The following is a 14358-nucleotide window of genomic DNA, read 5'->3' as shown; positions in this document are numbered from 1 at the left end:
AAAAAATGCAGGGCTTGTTTAAAACCACATAAACTCCAAGGGAAAAAACACGAAATCGTCAAAAAACAAATAAACCAGAACCAAAAACATATAACATACCAGTCAAAATCAAGGCAAAAATGATAACCAGCGCTCAAACGAACAAAAAAGTAAGAAAAAAAGCCCGAATCCATGTAACCACAAACAAAATTCTTATTTTTTTGTAAAGCTGTTATACACATGGAATTTGAAAGGGCTGACAGACTACTATTACAACACCTCCTGATTTGATACCTGCATGCAGGCAACGAAAAACTTAAAAACCCCAGCATGAAGTAAATCAGAAATCTTGAGAAGCGGCCACAAGTGAGGTATTACCCATTCTAGGATGACCAAGCTGCAATGGATGTTGCATCAACAAACAATACACAGACATTATCAACCTGAAATATAGGTTCTTCATCAGATATAGAATATGAGTGTTTCAAGCCCAGAATTAAAGAGTTCAACTAAGGCTGCAGATCAAATCTCCCCAATTAACAAAAAAAAAACAACCAGCTCAAAAAATGTATAATAATGCTCCCCAGAAATAAATTGTCTTTCGAAACAGACTATGAATTGGGAACTGCAACAATCAGCAAAGAACCAATCAGAGAACAACTACAAAGGGAAATCAAGGACCAGGTCTCTAACCAAGGCAAAATTACAGTCAAAACCTAGAGTACCAGTAGTCTTTTCTTGTAGTGTGCTTCAGCAGGGTATGACTAAATAACTACAGTGACTAAAAGGACACTGTGAAATATGTGACCACTGGATGTCGTTGAGTTGCGTAGTACAACTGAAAACGAGTGCTACAAAGAGCAAAAAATAATGTACACTACGGACACTCAGAGTGAATAAACTGCACCATTTTTCCTCTCATTTTTTGACTGGCCTTTTACCACTTTTTTGTTTTTAAAGTACCCTTAAGCTCTGCACAGACCTGGCGATCGGCATTTCACTTTTGTTTTTTTTTAAGCAAAAAAGTGCAGCACCAATGGCGTCAAATATAAAACATGTTTGATCATGATTCATTTTGGCAGTCGGTCGCCAAAATCCTCAAGCGTGTATGGCACCAAGGAAAAGGTGAGCTGCCCTTTTCCACAGCGTGTGTGCTCCATACACAAAAAACGCCTAGAACATTAATGACGGCCTTCTTGGGGAGAAATTTGTTAATGTTTTTGCCAACATTTTTCATATAATACATACCGTATTATGTGTCTCAAATTACATTTACTATGTACTCACCGTATTTATTTTCACCCACAATTATAGTCATTAATTTATACATCAGAACTGAACAGCGACAAGATTTATATTTATTTCTGTATTATCTGAATCATTGTCTAGTCACTGAAGTCTCCTTTTATCCGCGAGGAATGATGAAAGGCTAATGCAATATGGTCTGTTACTGTGGCAAGCACCAAAGACAACACAAATAGAGAACTTTTCACGTATAGCGTTGCAATCTGGCACTATACTCTACAGTATGGTTGCCCTGGTGCTGTCTTCTATTATTATAGGGCTCATATTTTACGCGATGCAGCCCTGATTCATTTTTTTTTCCTTTTTTTTTCGAAACAGTAGTAAATATTTGCCCGTCTTCCTAATTGCTATGACTCTGTGGTAATTGTCATCTTGAATGGTCAGATCCAATCAGAAAACACGTGATGTAAACATTTTAAAGTAGATCTGAAAATGGCGCAGATGAAAAAGTCTTCAGGTCAGCGAGGGCGCGACGCAGTTGGGGTTCTGCAGCCAAAAGTCTGAACGGTAAATTCTGCGGTTGGCGTGAGGTTTGTGCCAGGCTTTAGCAGCAAGATGCAAGACAATCATGTCAGCTCCCTCAGTGAGCCTCATGTTACGTCAAACAAATACAAATTTCTCGACCTAACAGTATTTTAAAAAAAGTAAGTTTATATGATAGTTCTTTTATTTTTGATTTTTTTTTTTCAAATCAATAATGATTTTCTATCAACAAATGAAGGTGTTTGACCACTAGGGGGTGCTAACTAATACAAAACCACACTTTGATAAACCATGAAAAAATGATCTTACCTCAGGTACTGACAACCAACGCCCGCTCATACTGAAACAATAAAAAAGGTTGTGCACATTTGTTGGCAACATTTGGTGTTCATGTGAACGTAGGTAAAGGCGTGCGTGCCGACAGCAGTTGAACAAACGCGATAGCCCGCTGCATTTTTTTGCCATTAGCGAGGCAACACTGCATGTAACCTGAGCACAAGAATCCTGCTAGACTCGCATTCACGTTCACTTGCACTCATGCGCACGCACAGTTAGTCAAGAGTGGTCCAGATGGTCCACTCCACTTGTTACAAACTGAGTTTGTGAGAAAGTGAGGTCATTTGAGCTCCTTTCTACACACAAGGCAATTACATACACTTATACATTTGGGAGCATCATTTCATAAAAAATGTGTGTTTGTATGCCTGCGTGTGCGCATGCATGTGACTCAAAGCAATTAACTTGCAAACCTTGGCCACCTTTACATCCTTTCCAGACAGGCATCAGATACCTCAATTAAATTGAAGAAACATGAGAGTGGGGCCAACAGTAAAAGCGATGAAGGAGGTGGACAAATCATGTAATAAGCAACTGGAGACAAAGGGACAGACGGTAGATCCTAACATATGGACAATGGCCGGGTTATAGTTTGACTCATGTGGAAAAAGGTTTATAAGGACTGGGCTCCAAAGGATTGAGACCCTGAAGAATCAGGAAATGCTTGCTTGGAGGGTTTGGTGAACAAACTGGACGAATGAGAATTTAAGTAAGCGTTGATAGAGACAAAGGAACTGTAGACTGAAATGATGGAGAACCAAAGAAAGGGGAATAAACAATCGGGATTAAATCCTCAGGTATTGATAAGAATGAGAGAAAATATTTTGGGAAGGAACAGTCTTTTGGGAGGGCACTATATCACTGTTGTAAACGTAATCAAAGCAGTGGTTCTCAAAAAAGGATATAAAAAAGGACTCTAGGGGATAGAGTTTTAAATAAATATAAATAATTGCAAAATTATTTAACAATATTGCCAAATTCAGGATGATACCAATACAATAAATATATTAAGAAGCAGGGTGAGGTTCGTGTCTTGTGAGTCGCAGTCAGATTTCCAACCAAAATAACCAATATGTTCTTCATCATTTAATTTGTAAAGCAAGAAAGCAATATATTAACTGTAACATTGAAAAAAAGTTTTATCTTACCTTAACTTATAAATCGAGTCTATGTGCTGATCTTTTGTCGTCAAACCTCATTAGGCAGGTAATCTTTCATTATGAAAAAAAGTCCATGTAATAAGAAAAAAATACTGAATAGCTTGATTTGCTAATACTACCACTAATTCTATCCTTTGGGGCTAAATTGCGCACCAAATCAGAATCCTTGGTCTCACCATCGCCCTCTGCCTTCATGCAAGACAATAATGTTTTCTTTTTCCAGCATTTTTCCTATTTTTCTCTTATTTTTTCCTGCTTTTCCTTCCTTTTTTCATTTTCCTTATATTATTTTGAGTCTTCTAGCCTTTTACTTCCTTTTCCCCCTTTATTATTGTTTCTTCTTTTGTCTCCCTTTTTGTCTTTATTTTTTTGTTTTTCTCTTGTTTCATTTTTCATTGTTGTCTTTTTTCTATTTTTTAGCTAGATTTGTCCCCCAAAAGTAATTATGTGCGTAATGTTACATAATAGTTTTTAAAATATAGATAGACGCAACGCAAAGGATCTGAAGAGGCTTCTGGGAGCTGAAAGAGTTGTCTCATTTTAGCGAGCCGAGCTGAAAGAGACGTTTCTCGAAAAAGAAACAGAATTCCCATAGTACGAGCTTATTTGAGTGTGAGGAGCTACTCGTTAAAGGCATTTAACTGCTAAATTCTGCAAGCACGTAACACAACACACAACCAGGGACACACAGATGACAGGCAAAAAGTGCAAGATGAGTGAAGTGAATTATAACAGTCCTTGTTTAACACATTTCTTTTTCTTTTCCTGTTTTTTTGTCGCCAGCTACCACCTTTCTGCCCTCCATTAAACTTGCCTCATATCATTCTTGCCGTTTTCTGTTCATTTGACCGCTACTGAAGAGTGGTGGTCATCTGTTGCGCTGAATGCGGCCAAATAGCTTTTTAGAGAATGAATGCAAGTTTTGTTAGTGCAAGTGATATATACATGTTAAAATTATTTTTCCCATCAAGCCAGCCCAAACTCCACCTTGACATGAGTTTTTCCAGATTCCAGCATTGCTTTTTGGTAAAAAAAACGTCGGAAATTTAAATAGTGATATGAGATTACTTGTTTATTAGTGTTTATTTTATTTCATCCCTAACAAAGAATTACGGCTAGTGGTACTGGATAACGATTTGCAGGAGGTAGATCACCATAAAAGGCTGAGAAGCACTAGATTAGTGGAAAAAAGCATGGAAAAACCTCAATGATGTGGGGGTAAAGGACACCTGTGGGACCCAAGTGCGACATCACCAGAGGTATTAAGGAATGTAAGACCAAAGAGCCTATAGAACCAGAAGATGATTGCTTGGAGAGGGTGGGCGGTTGGAATTGGAACTTGATCTTACCTCTTATAATTCTTTTTTTAAAAACGGGGAAGGAAGGTTCAGGGACATGGATAGAAGGAGGTGGGACAAAGATGGATTGATGGAAAAAATAACTGAAGATCATTTCAAAAGGGAGGTAGTTTGGACCTAAACCTAAAGGAATAGAAAGATTTACAAATAATGATGGTATGAAACTCTGATCTTCATCTGCAACCTGATCCAACATGGCGGATTTTGTCCTGTAAACAGCTGCAGTATCACTTGGATCAACGTCTGCTGGAAAAAAAAGCGCCCCTTGTAGACCAAAGCAAAAGTTTGATGGCGCACCTGGGCTTGTTTTATTTTTGTACAGCCAGATTGCGAAACTAAATAAATAATTTCATCCTTAAAGGAGCTGTACGGAATTTGGAACTATTTTACCCGAAGCCGCCACCACTGACTGTATCGTTGAGCTTCTGTCGCTCGATCGTGATGCGCTTGCAAATACGTGAATGTTGACGGACTTGAACTCGATTGAAAAATTAGAACAAAACTGGGACAGTAGACAGGGATGCGAGAGCATAAAAAAACGCCTCATGAGGGATTCATATTCTAATGAATTCAACAGGGAAACTGTATTGCCCAACCAAACAGGCATTGATCTAGTAAATTGGCGAAGGGCTTATTGATGAAATTTGGGCTAAATGTGGGCATGTTTGGGGCAACTAGCAGGATTGATACTGAAATACAAGGTCAGTTGGAATTAAGCACTGCATTTTATGGATATTTCATTTCCTATTGAAAAAATAAGGCACCTGATATTCTTGAAATAAAACCACCGTATTTTTTATTGTCATTACCACTCAGTGCTGTTGTGCATGTACCAAAAGTAATACAGAGCGTGTAACTGCAGTGCTGGGATACATGGTTTGTTAGGTAGTGCTTGCAGCAATGAACTTTTTGGAGAAACCGTATTATGTTTCTCAAATTGACTGTTTTTGTACGGCAAACTGCCAGACTGTACACAACTGCCATTGGATTGCCTACAGTTGATGTATTTTTCATTTTTTTCTAATGTTTAATGTTTCAAAACACCTTACCTTTTAAGCGGTCATAGAATAAACGGTGAATGATCCATCAGACACTAACAAATAGAAACCAAAGAAAATGCGGAAACGATAATGTTCTCACTCTCTACACAGCCCTGTCTCGCAATTTCACCTATCTAATTGTTCTGCACCGAAAAACGTTGCTAAAAGTAAGAAAAAGGCATCTAGGCGCAGAAGTAAAAAAGTATACGGGTTTAGAACTCAGTTGGGCATTGCTACCACATACTTGATAGAGACAATACTTAAAAGACACATAAAATGACTCATCTCACTTTCAAGGTTTGACAAAGGACATCCCATTTAGGCTGGGACAATACAAAATATTCTCAAAAGAGTTCTGCGAAAACCTCCCAGTTCTACTGATGAAATACGTTCTTTAAGTAAGGATGTCGAATTTTAGCGTTCATGTAGCGCCGATTAAAAGCACATGTCATATGTTACAGGCCAGCTTCTAAATCATCGCACGCCACACACGCGCCAAGCTGTTAACTTCCTTTTTTTTCCCCGTCACCGTTTTCCATTGCCTGATCTCGGCACACTTCACTATTATCAGCACATCTGCTTTGGTTTGCATCACTCAACTACTTGACAAGCTATATTTATTAATACAATGCCAGTGAGACTTACTCCCAGAAAGTGAAAAACGATAGACTTTTTGAGGATGATATAGTTTAAAGTTGTTGAGAAAAAAGAAAGGAGTAGTAATGCAAGCTTTGTAGATTATCTCTCACTTTAAATAATTTTATCTCACAAGAAGGAATGGAATTTGGAGAATACTTACTCTTAATCCAGGCGTGTCATCGTTAAATGGACCAAGGGCCATATATAAAAATGGCTGTAAACTGAAGGCTAGACTGAATGTTGAAAAGTGTTTGAATGACACGTACAATTTAGTGCAGGGTTTCTCAACGGGTGGGTTGGGACTCAACAGTGGATCACGGGCCTCTTTTCAGTGGGTTGCTGGCCTTTGCCCTGGTAAAATAATGCTAATAATAAGTCAAAAAAGGAGGGTCAATTAAACAGTAAATGGCGATAATGCCGAATGATAAACAAATACTTGTCCGTACGATGTCATTAGTCACGATAATTCGTCATTCCAAATATCCTTGGAAAGCTTAAACTCTTGAGATTCAAGGTACGATGGCTATTTCCAAAAATGCTCATTACAGAAACATCCAGATCAGTCTAAAACAAGATACCCAAAAACTATAAAGCTGGCGTAACTCAACAATTACTTCCCCTGCCCGTCATAATATTTGTTAAATGTACGCAACCATGGCTTTACATCTGCAAAAGTCTAGTGAATCCAACCGTGTAAAATATTTACTCCAAAACATACGATAATGCCGACAGACAAAAAAATATCCGCCTAAAAGCATGTCTGCTTCGTCCGATGTTCATTTTTGTAATTAGTTTGTTTTGTTCTAAAACTCCCCTTTAAAAATACACTTCTTTTCCGTCAGACTCTGACCTTTTGATTGACTACTCTCTCGGCCAATGGCAGGCTTTTTTACATGGTCCTCAGCCCGCATTAGCCTATATGGGCTTGTTTGATAAAAGGAAGATCACCCATTGTAGTTCCAAATATCTTCAGCCAGTAGTAACCAAAGTGACGATGATTGACACATTGGTTGGCCAATGAAAATCCAAACATATTTTTGTGCCATTTTCCGGGGGTGTATTCAAATCACAGCTGAAAACATCGTGCACAAGGCAATCAGTGATTCATTTTTACGCACCATTATTACGCGCAAGTGTGCACATTTATTGATCTGACTCCTGGAAAGAGAAGTCAAACATTTACAACTCTTTTACATTAAAAACATTTTTTTAAATTGGCCAAAGTAAAATATAAACTTGCAAAGGTTTTAGTTTTGTAAACTGCTTGTCTCCAAATGGCCACCTTTGGAAATACAATATTTGGTTTTCCAGGTTGTGATCAAATTTGACAAGGTGCCAGGTCTCATCTGTTTTCAAGCTAAGATACCCATGTTATACTCAATCGTAGGCATTTAATTGCAAAAATAAATTCAGGTGAGAATAAAAACCTTCCATTTATGTGAGTTCCAACTCTGATTACTCAATGCACTTTCAGCAATTATTTTAGTCTGGGAAAAAACTTTAGAGTCTTACTTTTCAAAAGAGACCAAAACCGTCCATATTCTCTAAAAGGTTCAAGAAGAGCATTCATTTGACTTTGGCACGTCTTGGATTGGGATTTTCACAAGAACATTAAGGGGTTAAACTGCACATTCCTTTCATTTGATATATTTGAGAAGTGGAATTGTTTTGTTGGCTTGAGTCACAGCTTGTCATAAGGGTGGAATGGTGGTTCCTCAAGTCAAACCAGTTGAGAACCACTCGTCTGGTAAACCTAATTAAACCTATTGAAAACCTAACGAAATTTACTTCAACATGATCAGATAAATAAAGCTATATTTTCTTATGGCTTTGTCAGTCATCTTCAATTACAACAGGCAAAAAGAGATGTATTTCTTTTGTAAAAAAACAACTACAACAATATAAAACCTGTAAATAAAATGAAAGAAGCCAGTAATATTCAGGCACCAACAGTAGACTTTAGTTTGTATTTTATCCAAAGCTCTCTGAATGGGATGCGCAGTTTTGAGTTGTTTGAATCGCAAAAATGAAGAACTTCATTTATTTTAAATGGAAAACGTGGAATGGTGTGAAAAAGTTTTGTGAATGTGGCCTCATATGTCCTATAATTTTTCTACAGCTTTCACAGAACTCAGGTCGGCTATGCATTCGTCTGCACTCGCTTGGCCAAGAAAAATGCCTTTCAATGCAACAGTAGAAGTTGAGATGGAAAACTAAGATAATGTTGATGGAACCAATGGCGTATAGAGAAAGTCAAGGTAACGAAGGAGGGAGAAAATATATTTGGAGGAGTGAATACAACGCAGGCGAGAGTTCATGACGAATATTTAATAAATATTATTAACTAGTGCTGCAACGATAAAGTCGACAAAATAGAAAAAATGAAATTCATTGTTGATTTGTCGCCAGAAACTCTTATGCGCAATAGCGTCTCTGTCTTGAGAGTTAACATACAGGAATGACAGAGTCAAAATTATGTACATTATTTTAGCCTGAATATTGCAGATAAAAAGAATACTTGCAAGGTTTGCAAAGTATACCTTGCGTATCAAGGCAGTAGATCGGTGACGCAAGAACATAGCAAGAGCACGTTGGACAATTGTAAGAAACGTAGTGTTACTCATTTTGATGAGCTTCAAGTAACATTCAAGCCAATATAGTTTTGATGCCACGCATTGTACATTTTTATGTATATATTTTGCTATAAATGGAGAGCTTGAGCATTAATCCAGACTGTGTCTGACAAACTTATTTGAAGTTAAAAACAAGCAGTTCAAAGAACAACTGTTAGTTGTTGAAATGTTAAAAATAACTGCAGTTGACCACTAAATGTACTTCAAGAAATGCAATTTTTTTTTCTTTAATTATTCACCAATAATTCACATAAATTGTTTCAATAGCCGTGAAGAGTCGATAACTACAACAAATTCCAAACACAACATAATGCGAGTCACGTAAATTATGCTGATCTAACTTTTTTCAGTTTTGGATTTTAAGTGAAAAGAGGATAACCAAAGAGCAGTCAAGACGGACAGACGGCAGCTGCGTGCCTGGATGTCCAACATGGCAGCTGTTGCCCCCAAAATTCCCTCAGGCATGAACTGCATGTGTGAATGTGCTGTGCCATTTGCAACAATTCCATTAAATAGTCACAGTTAGAAAGTACTACAAATAATTTACGTAATTTATCAAAGCTTGCAAAATTTAGCAACAAAAGAACGTGTTCTTGGTCAAATGTTAAAAAAAAATCAATTCACACGCAAGAGAACAGTGACCATTACCTACTGTGTACACAACCAGTCAGCATCCAAGGGGTTATGGGACCAAGGCCGAAGCAAACCCGAATTTTCATATTTCATTTGTGAGGACGCGCGAGGAGGAAGGGTGATTTTGGCTGAAACCTCGGCTACCAGAATTTTAGCCCACCACATTCTCATGGCGACTGTAAATGTATGTATGTATATAACGGAGCCATATCCTCCTAATGGGAGGTGGCTAGTGTCAAGAACACACTCACATTCTTGCATTCTTGACTCTTTTTGTGAGATTGATACAGAGGAGAGAATTCCCAGCCTCCTCGCTCAACCCAACTGATGTGTTGCAACACGCGTCGATGGGAGTCATTAGGTGACCAAACCCCTCAATTTCAACCCCTAATGCCGAGCGCCAAGCAGGGAGGCAACGGGTACCAATGTAGTAAGTCTTAGGTATGACTCGACCGAGGCTCAAACCAGAGACCTCCCAGTCTCGACAGACGCCCTACCCCCAAGGCTGGTCAAACAATATAAGACCGACTGTAAATAATAAAAGGAAAGTTGACTGTGAGGGCTGCTGCTCTGAGAACAGGTGGAAATTGGAATATTTTTCCCCACAAAAATCTGAAACAACTGTGTCTGCCTAATTTGCCAAGAGACTGAGGCTTTTTTCAAAGAATATAATGTCAAGAGGCACTGCCAGATAAAACATGCTGACTACAAAAAGCAAACTGGAAACGAATGCTGTTAAATGGTAAAGCAACTGGAAGCTGTTTTAACATCACAGTAGCACTTTTGCGAGACACTGTGAGTCAAATGAAAATGCTAAAAAGGCGAGCTACGAGGTTGCGGCTCTAATCGCCAATCATTGCAAACCCTTCTCGGGGAGGTGAATTTATTAAAGACTGTTTAAAGAATGCAAGGCTGAATAGTCGGCTCTCACGCATTTTCAGCTTACCAAATCTGGCCCGCTTTCTGAAAAGTTTGGACAGCCCTGCAGTAAGTCGCTCCAGTGACTTCAGGTAAAAACTAGCCCCTCTGCCTGGCTCCACCCAGCGTAGGGACACTCCAGTAGTTCAGTATCTTACAGAACTCATTTAACAAGGTGTGAGTGGACTTTTTTCATCCACACTTCACAGTACATAACTGTTTGTGTGCGTGTTGTGTCACACACAGTAATTAAACATGTGAGACAAGACATTTGCTTGGTGGTGACATCACCTCTGGGGAGCGCTCACAACATGACATTACGCAATGCTACTGTCCCGCCAGCACAACCGCAAAAGTTGAATGAAGCCAAAGCAATGTTGTCATTGTTGTTTACACACAGTTTTTCCTCAAGGACCACCTACCGTAAGTTCCGGACTACAGCGCACCAAATTAAAAGCTTCAAGCTCAAATTTAAGAATGAAACGCAATTTTGCCTTTGTTCGAGCCGCACCGGATTTAAAGCCCAACACATAAACAGTCATATAAATGAACTAATTTGCGTCCATTTCTTATATTTTAGGCGGGGCACATATAAGGGCAAACTGCAAGAGCATGTGACTATTTAAGATAGCAATGACAAAGACAAGCACATATTTACTATTGCATAAAAAAAAATTAAAAAATGAGAGCTGCTTGGCGTAATATAACCCGTATATTTCCAAGGCAACTATACTGTGGAGAAGCGTGCCAGATCGCGACACATCTGTGTTGATATTTTTATGATCTTGTCATTGGTGGTTGGCTCAGTAATCAAGCAAAATGCATTCACTTGGTATCGGCCTCGAGAATTAAAGGAAACTTCAGCCACCTGACATTAACGCCAATGATACACAAGGAGATGTGTAGTGTTTTTGCTAAATAACTTCCACTGCTGTTCAATTTGAATGCATTGATTTGTGGGTGAAAAAGTTGAAATATTGTGAGTACAGTGTATATATTATATCAGGGGTCTCCAACGTGGTAGCCGTGGCCAACCAGTAGCGTCCTGAGAGGACCAGAGTAGCCTGCAAACTGTTTCTGAAATTTAGTCATCAGTGATAGGTCAAAGTGATTTTCTAGGAAAATTTGATTTCTAACTGGCATAAAAACTCATTGACATGAACAATGTCTTAAAAAAATGCTTTAATTGTTGGCTGTGCTTATTTTATTCCTACTTATAGTAACTAAAATCCGGTAATAACATAAAAATAAAATTGTAACTACATAGTAATAACATAAGTTGCTATTTTAGAAATGCATGTAAAACTGGTAGCCCTTAAACTAATCAGTAACAAAAAATTGCTCTCAGATTCAAAAAGTTTGGCAACCTCTGTATTTTATAAATAATGTTCTTCCTCAAGGACCACCTACCATCTTAGGTATGACTCGGAAAAAATCTGAAACAACTGTGTCTGCCTAATTTGCCTGTGTCTGCCTAATTTGCCACGAGACTGTGGCTGTTTTCAAAGATTATAATGTCAAGATGCACTGCCGGATGAAACCTGCTGACTACAAAAAGCAAACTGGGAACAAATGCTGTCCAGGTGAAGCACCTGGAAGCTGTTTTAACATTTAATATTGTAGAATAAAATCCAAATTCCCAAAATGCAATTCAACTCACCGATGATAATGAGCGTGTAGTTGACGCTGACGCTACCAAATCCGTTGGTGGCCTTGCAGACGTAAGCGCCTCCGTCGTCCGCCTCCACCTCTTTGATGCGCAATGCGTGTTGCAGCACCCGAAATCGTGTCCAGCCGCTGTGGATGTTGCGCCCGCCCTTGGTCCACATGATGAGTGGCGGAGGGTCGCCCTCGACCGGGCACGGCAGCTTGACGGTGCGGCCTAGGCGCGCGCTCTGCCGGTGGATCACGCGCTCAGATACCCTGGGAGGGCCTGTAACATTGGGATGAAGGCAAAGAAATTCAAAATCAGAGAGTAGATCAAAGCACATAAAATTGTGGGCTGCCGCATTCCATCACTTGATGAACTAACTGTATAAACCTTGCTTTGTCAAGAGTTTAGAAAACTGTGAAGAAGACTTTTCACCCAGACATTACCATATTCTCTGCACAATAATGTGCACCAGATTATATTGTATTTTTTCCTACTTTTTAAATCAAAATTATAGTATAATGCTCCAATGATCTTTCGAGATTTCGATATCCTTTTCAAATCGATACAATGTAGATATTCAAATCCTACTACCCCAAAAGTTACCTCTTTTCCTTCTTTTTATATTTTTCTCAAAATATGTTTACCTTGTTTCTTCTCTTATGTTTTAACAAGCTGAGAAGTAAATTGAATGAATATTAGTCCAAATCAAGCTTTGTCTTCATCTGTTCATGTAATTGCAGTCAAGCTGAGGGACTCTTGGATTTGGAGCAGTATTGCATTTGTTTTATTTTTCCCATCCAAATGTGCGTGCGTGTGTTTTTCTGTTTCAGGGAGAAAGTGAGCATGATCAAGCCAATGAAACTAATATGATTAAATACTGAATAAAAGTGTCGGTGTAAAATGGTAGAATCCAAGAACAACCACAAGCATCCAAAAGTAATCATGGCCATATAAATCACCAAGATTTTACTGCAGCCATAAAGTGTTTTACTGACTAACCTCCAAAATGTTGGAAAATCAGCTTATTTTATTTATTTGTACATAACCGTTAGGGAAATGCAAAAATGATTGTTAAACATTGCTATATTAAAAAAAAATCCAGCAGAACTGACCGAAGATGGTGGAACTTTAGGGAGTGAGAGTGCGGGGTTGGGAAAAACAGGGGGTGGACGGAGTTGAGATGAAATACAGCAAAGAAGTGCAGGACAGGAAGAGAAGGGAGCAGGGGAGGCTTGCTGGCGTCTTCTCACGACTCCTTCAACAATGGCCGACCACGCTGACACACACGAGCATGTGGAAAAAACAGGTTTGTCGGAAAAATTGTCACCAAACTCTTATTGCTCTCCAAAAAAAGCTTGGTGTGGGTTTGAGACATCTTTATGTCCTGATAAAATGATCTAAAATATCTCACTTGGGTTTCAGTTTGTCCCAATGTGATGTGTTTTCTCAGCAGGGTGGCTTATAGCCGACACAATAGATTTGATTGCCCATTGGTAAAAAGTTTACAGGTTTGATTACCTGTTCTTTGTAAAGGATTCTTAATTTGCTCCTAAATTGGACTTGCAGTGCGGTGTTGGATCAAGCTTGTTAAAAGGACACTTTAATATTTGAGGACAAGATGTCACTATATTGGGTCATGCAACAGAAAAAAGAGTGCACAAGAAAGAATACAAAATACCGAAAGTCAAAAAGACTAAACCCTACCATTTTTCTTTTTATTTTATCGCTAAGTCTTTCACAAGATTTTTAGTGTTCTGGGGTACTCGGAGCAGAAGGATGGGGGACAATAATGTCAGCCAAATCAAGGTGAGGTAATGTCAAAAAAAAAAAAAAAGTCAAATAAATGTTTTCAGCGTTTTTTTCCCATTTGAATTATATGTTTAAATAATTTGGGTTTATTTCAAATATAAAGACTTATATTTTATGTTTTATATGAAACTGTGTGAAGTAGGGCTTTGTGTTACTTTTACATATATTGTAGACATGTTTTTGGTTTACTTTTGAAAATTGTACCTAACATTTTAATTTTTGGTTTTAGTAAACTATCTTCTGTTTTCTGCTCCACTTGCTGCTCCAGCAACCCAGCCCAAGATAAGTGCAAGAAAATGGATGGATGGATGGATGGATGAATAGATGGATGAATTCATCCATTGAGTGGTTTGTGAAGTATTTTCATATTTTTTCTACACATTATCTTTTCCCTTAAACGACATAAAGAAA

The 14358-nt window shown here is 38.4% G+C and overlaps 1 protein-coding gene across 1 annotated transcript in view; it reads right to left on the bottom strand.

Annotated features, from left to right (window-relative positions):
• Positions 1 to 14358, bottom strand: part of fgfrl1a (fibroblast growth factor receptor like 1a) — a 72381-nt gene that overhangs the window by 35120 nt on the left and 22903 nt on the right. The window contains exon 2 of the mRNA XM_088343993.1: positions 12145 to 12417. Coding sequence (XP_088200119.1) covers positions 12145 to 12417 — 273 coding nt within the window. The remainder of the gene's footprint in view (positions 1 to 12144; positions 12418 to 14358) is intronic.

The sequence above is a fragment of the Urocampus carinirostris genome, chromosome 9 (assembly GCF_059441175.1).
Source record: "Urocampus carinirostris isolate Australia breed hairy pipefish chromosome 9, RoL_Ucar_1.0, whole genome shotgun sequence".
NCBI classification, from domain to species: domain Eukaryota; kingdom Metazoa; phylum Chordata; class Actinopteri; order Syngnathiformes; family Syngnathidae; genus Urocampus; species Urocampus carinirostris.
This window is presented reverse-complemented; position numbering and strand designations above follow the sequence as displayed.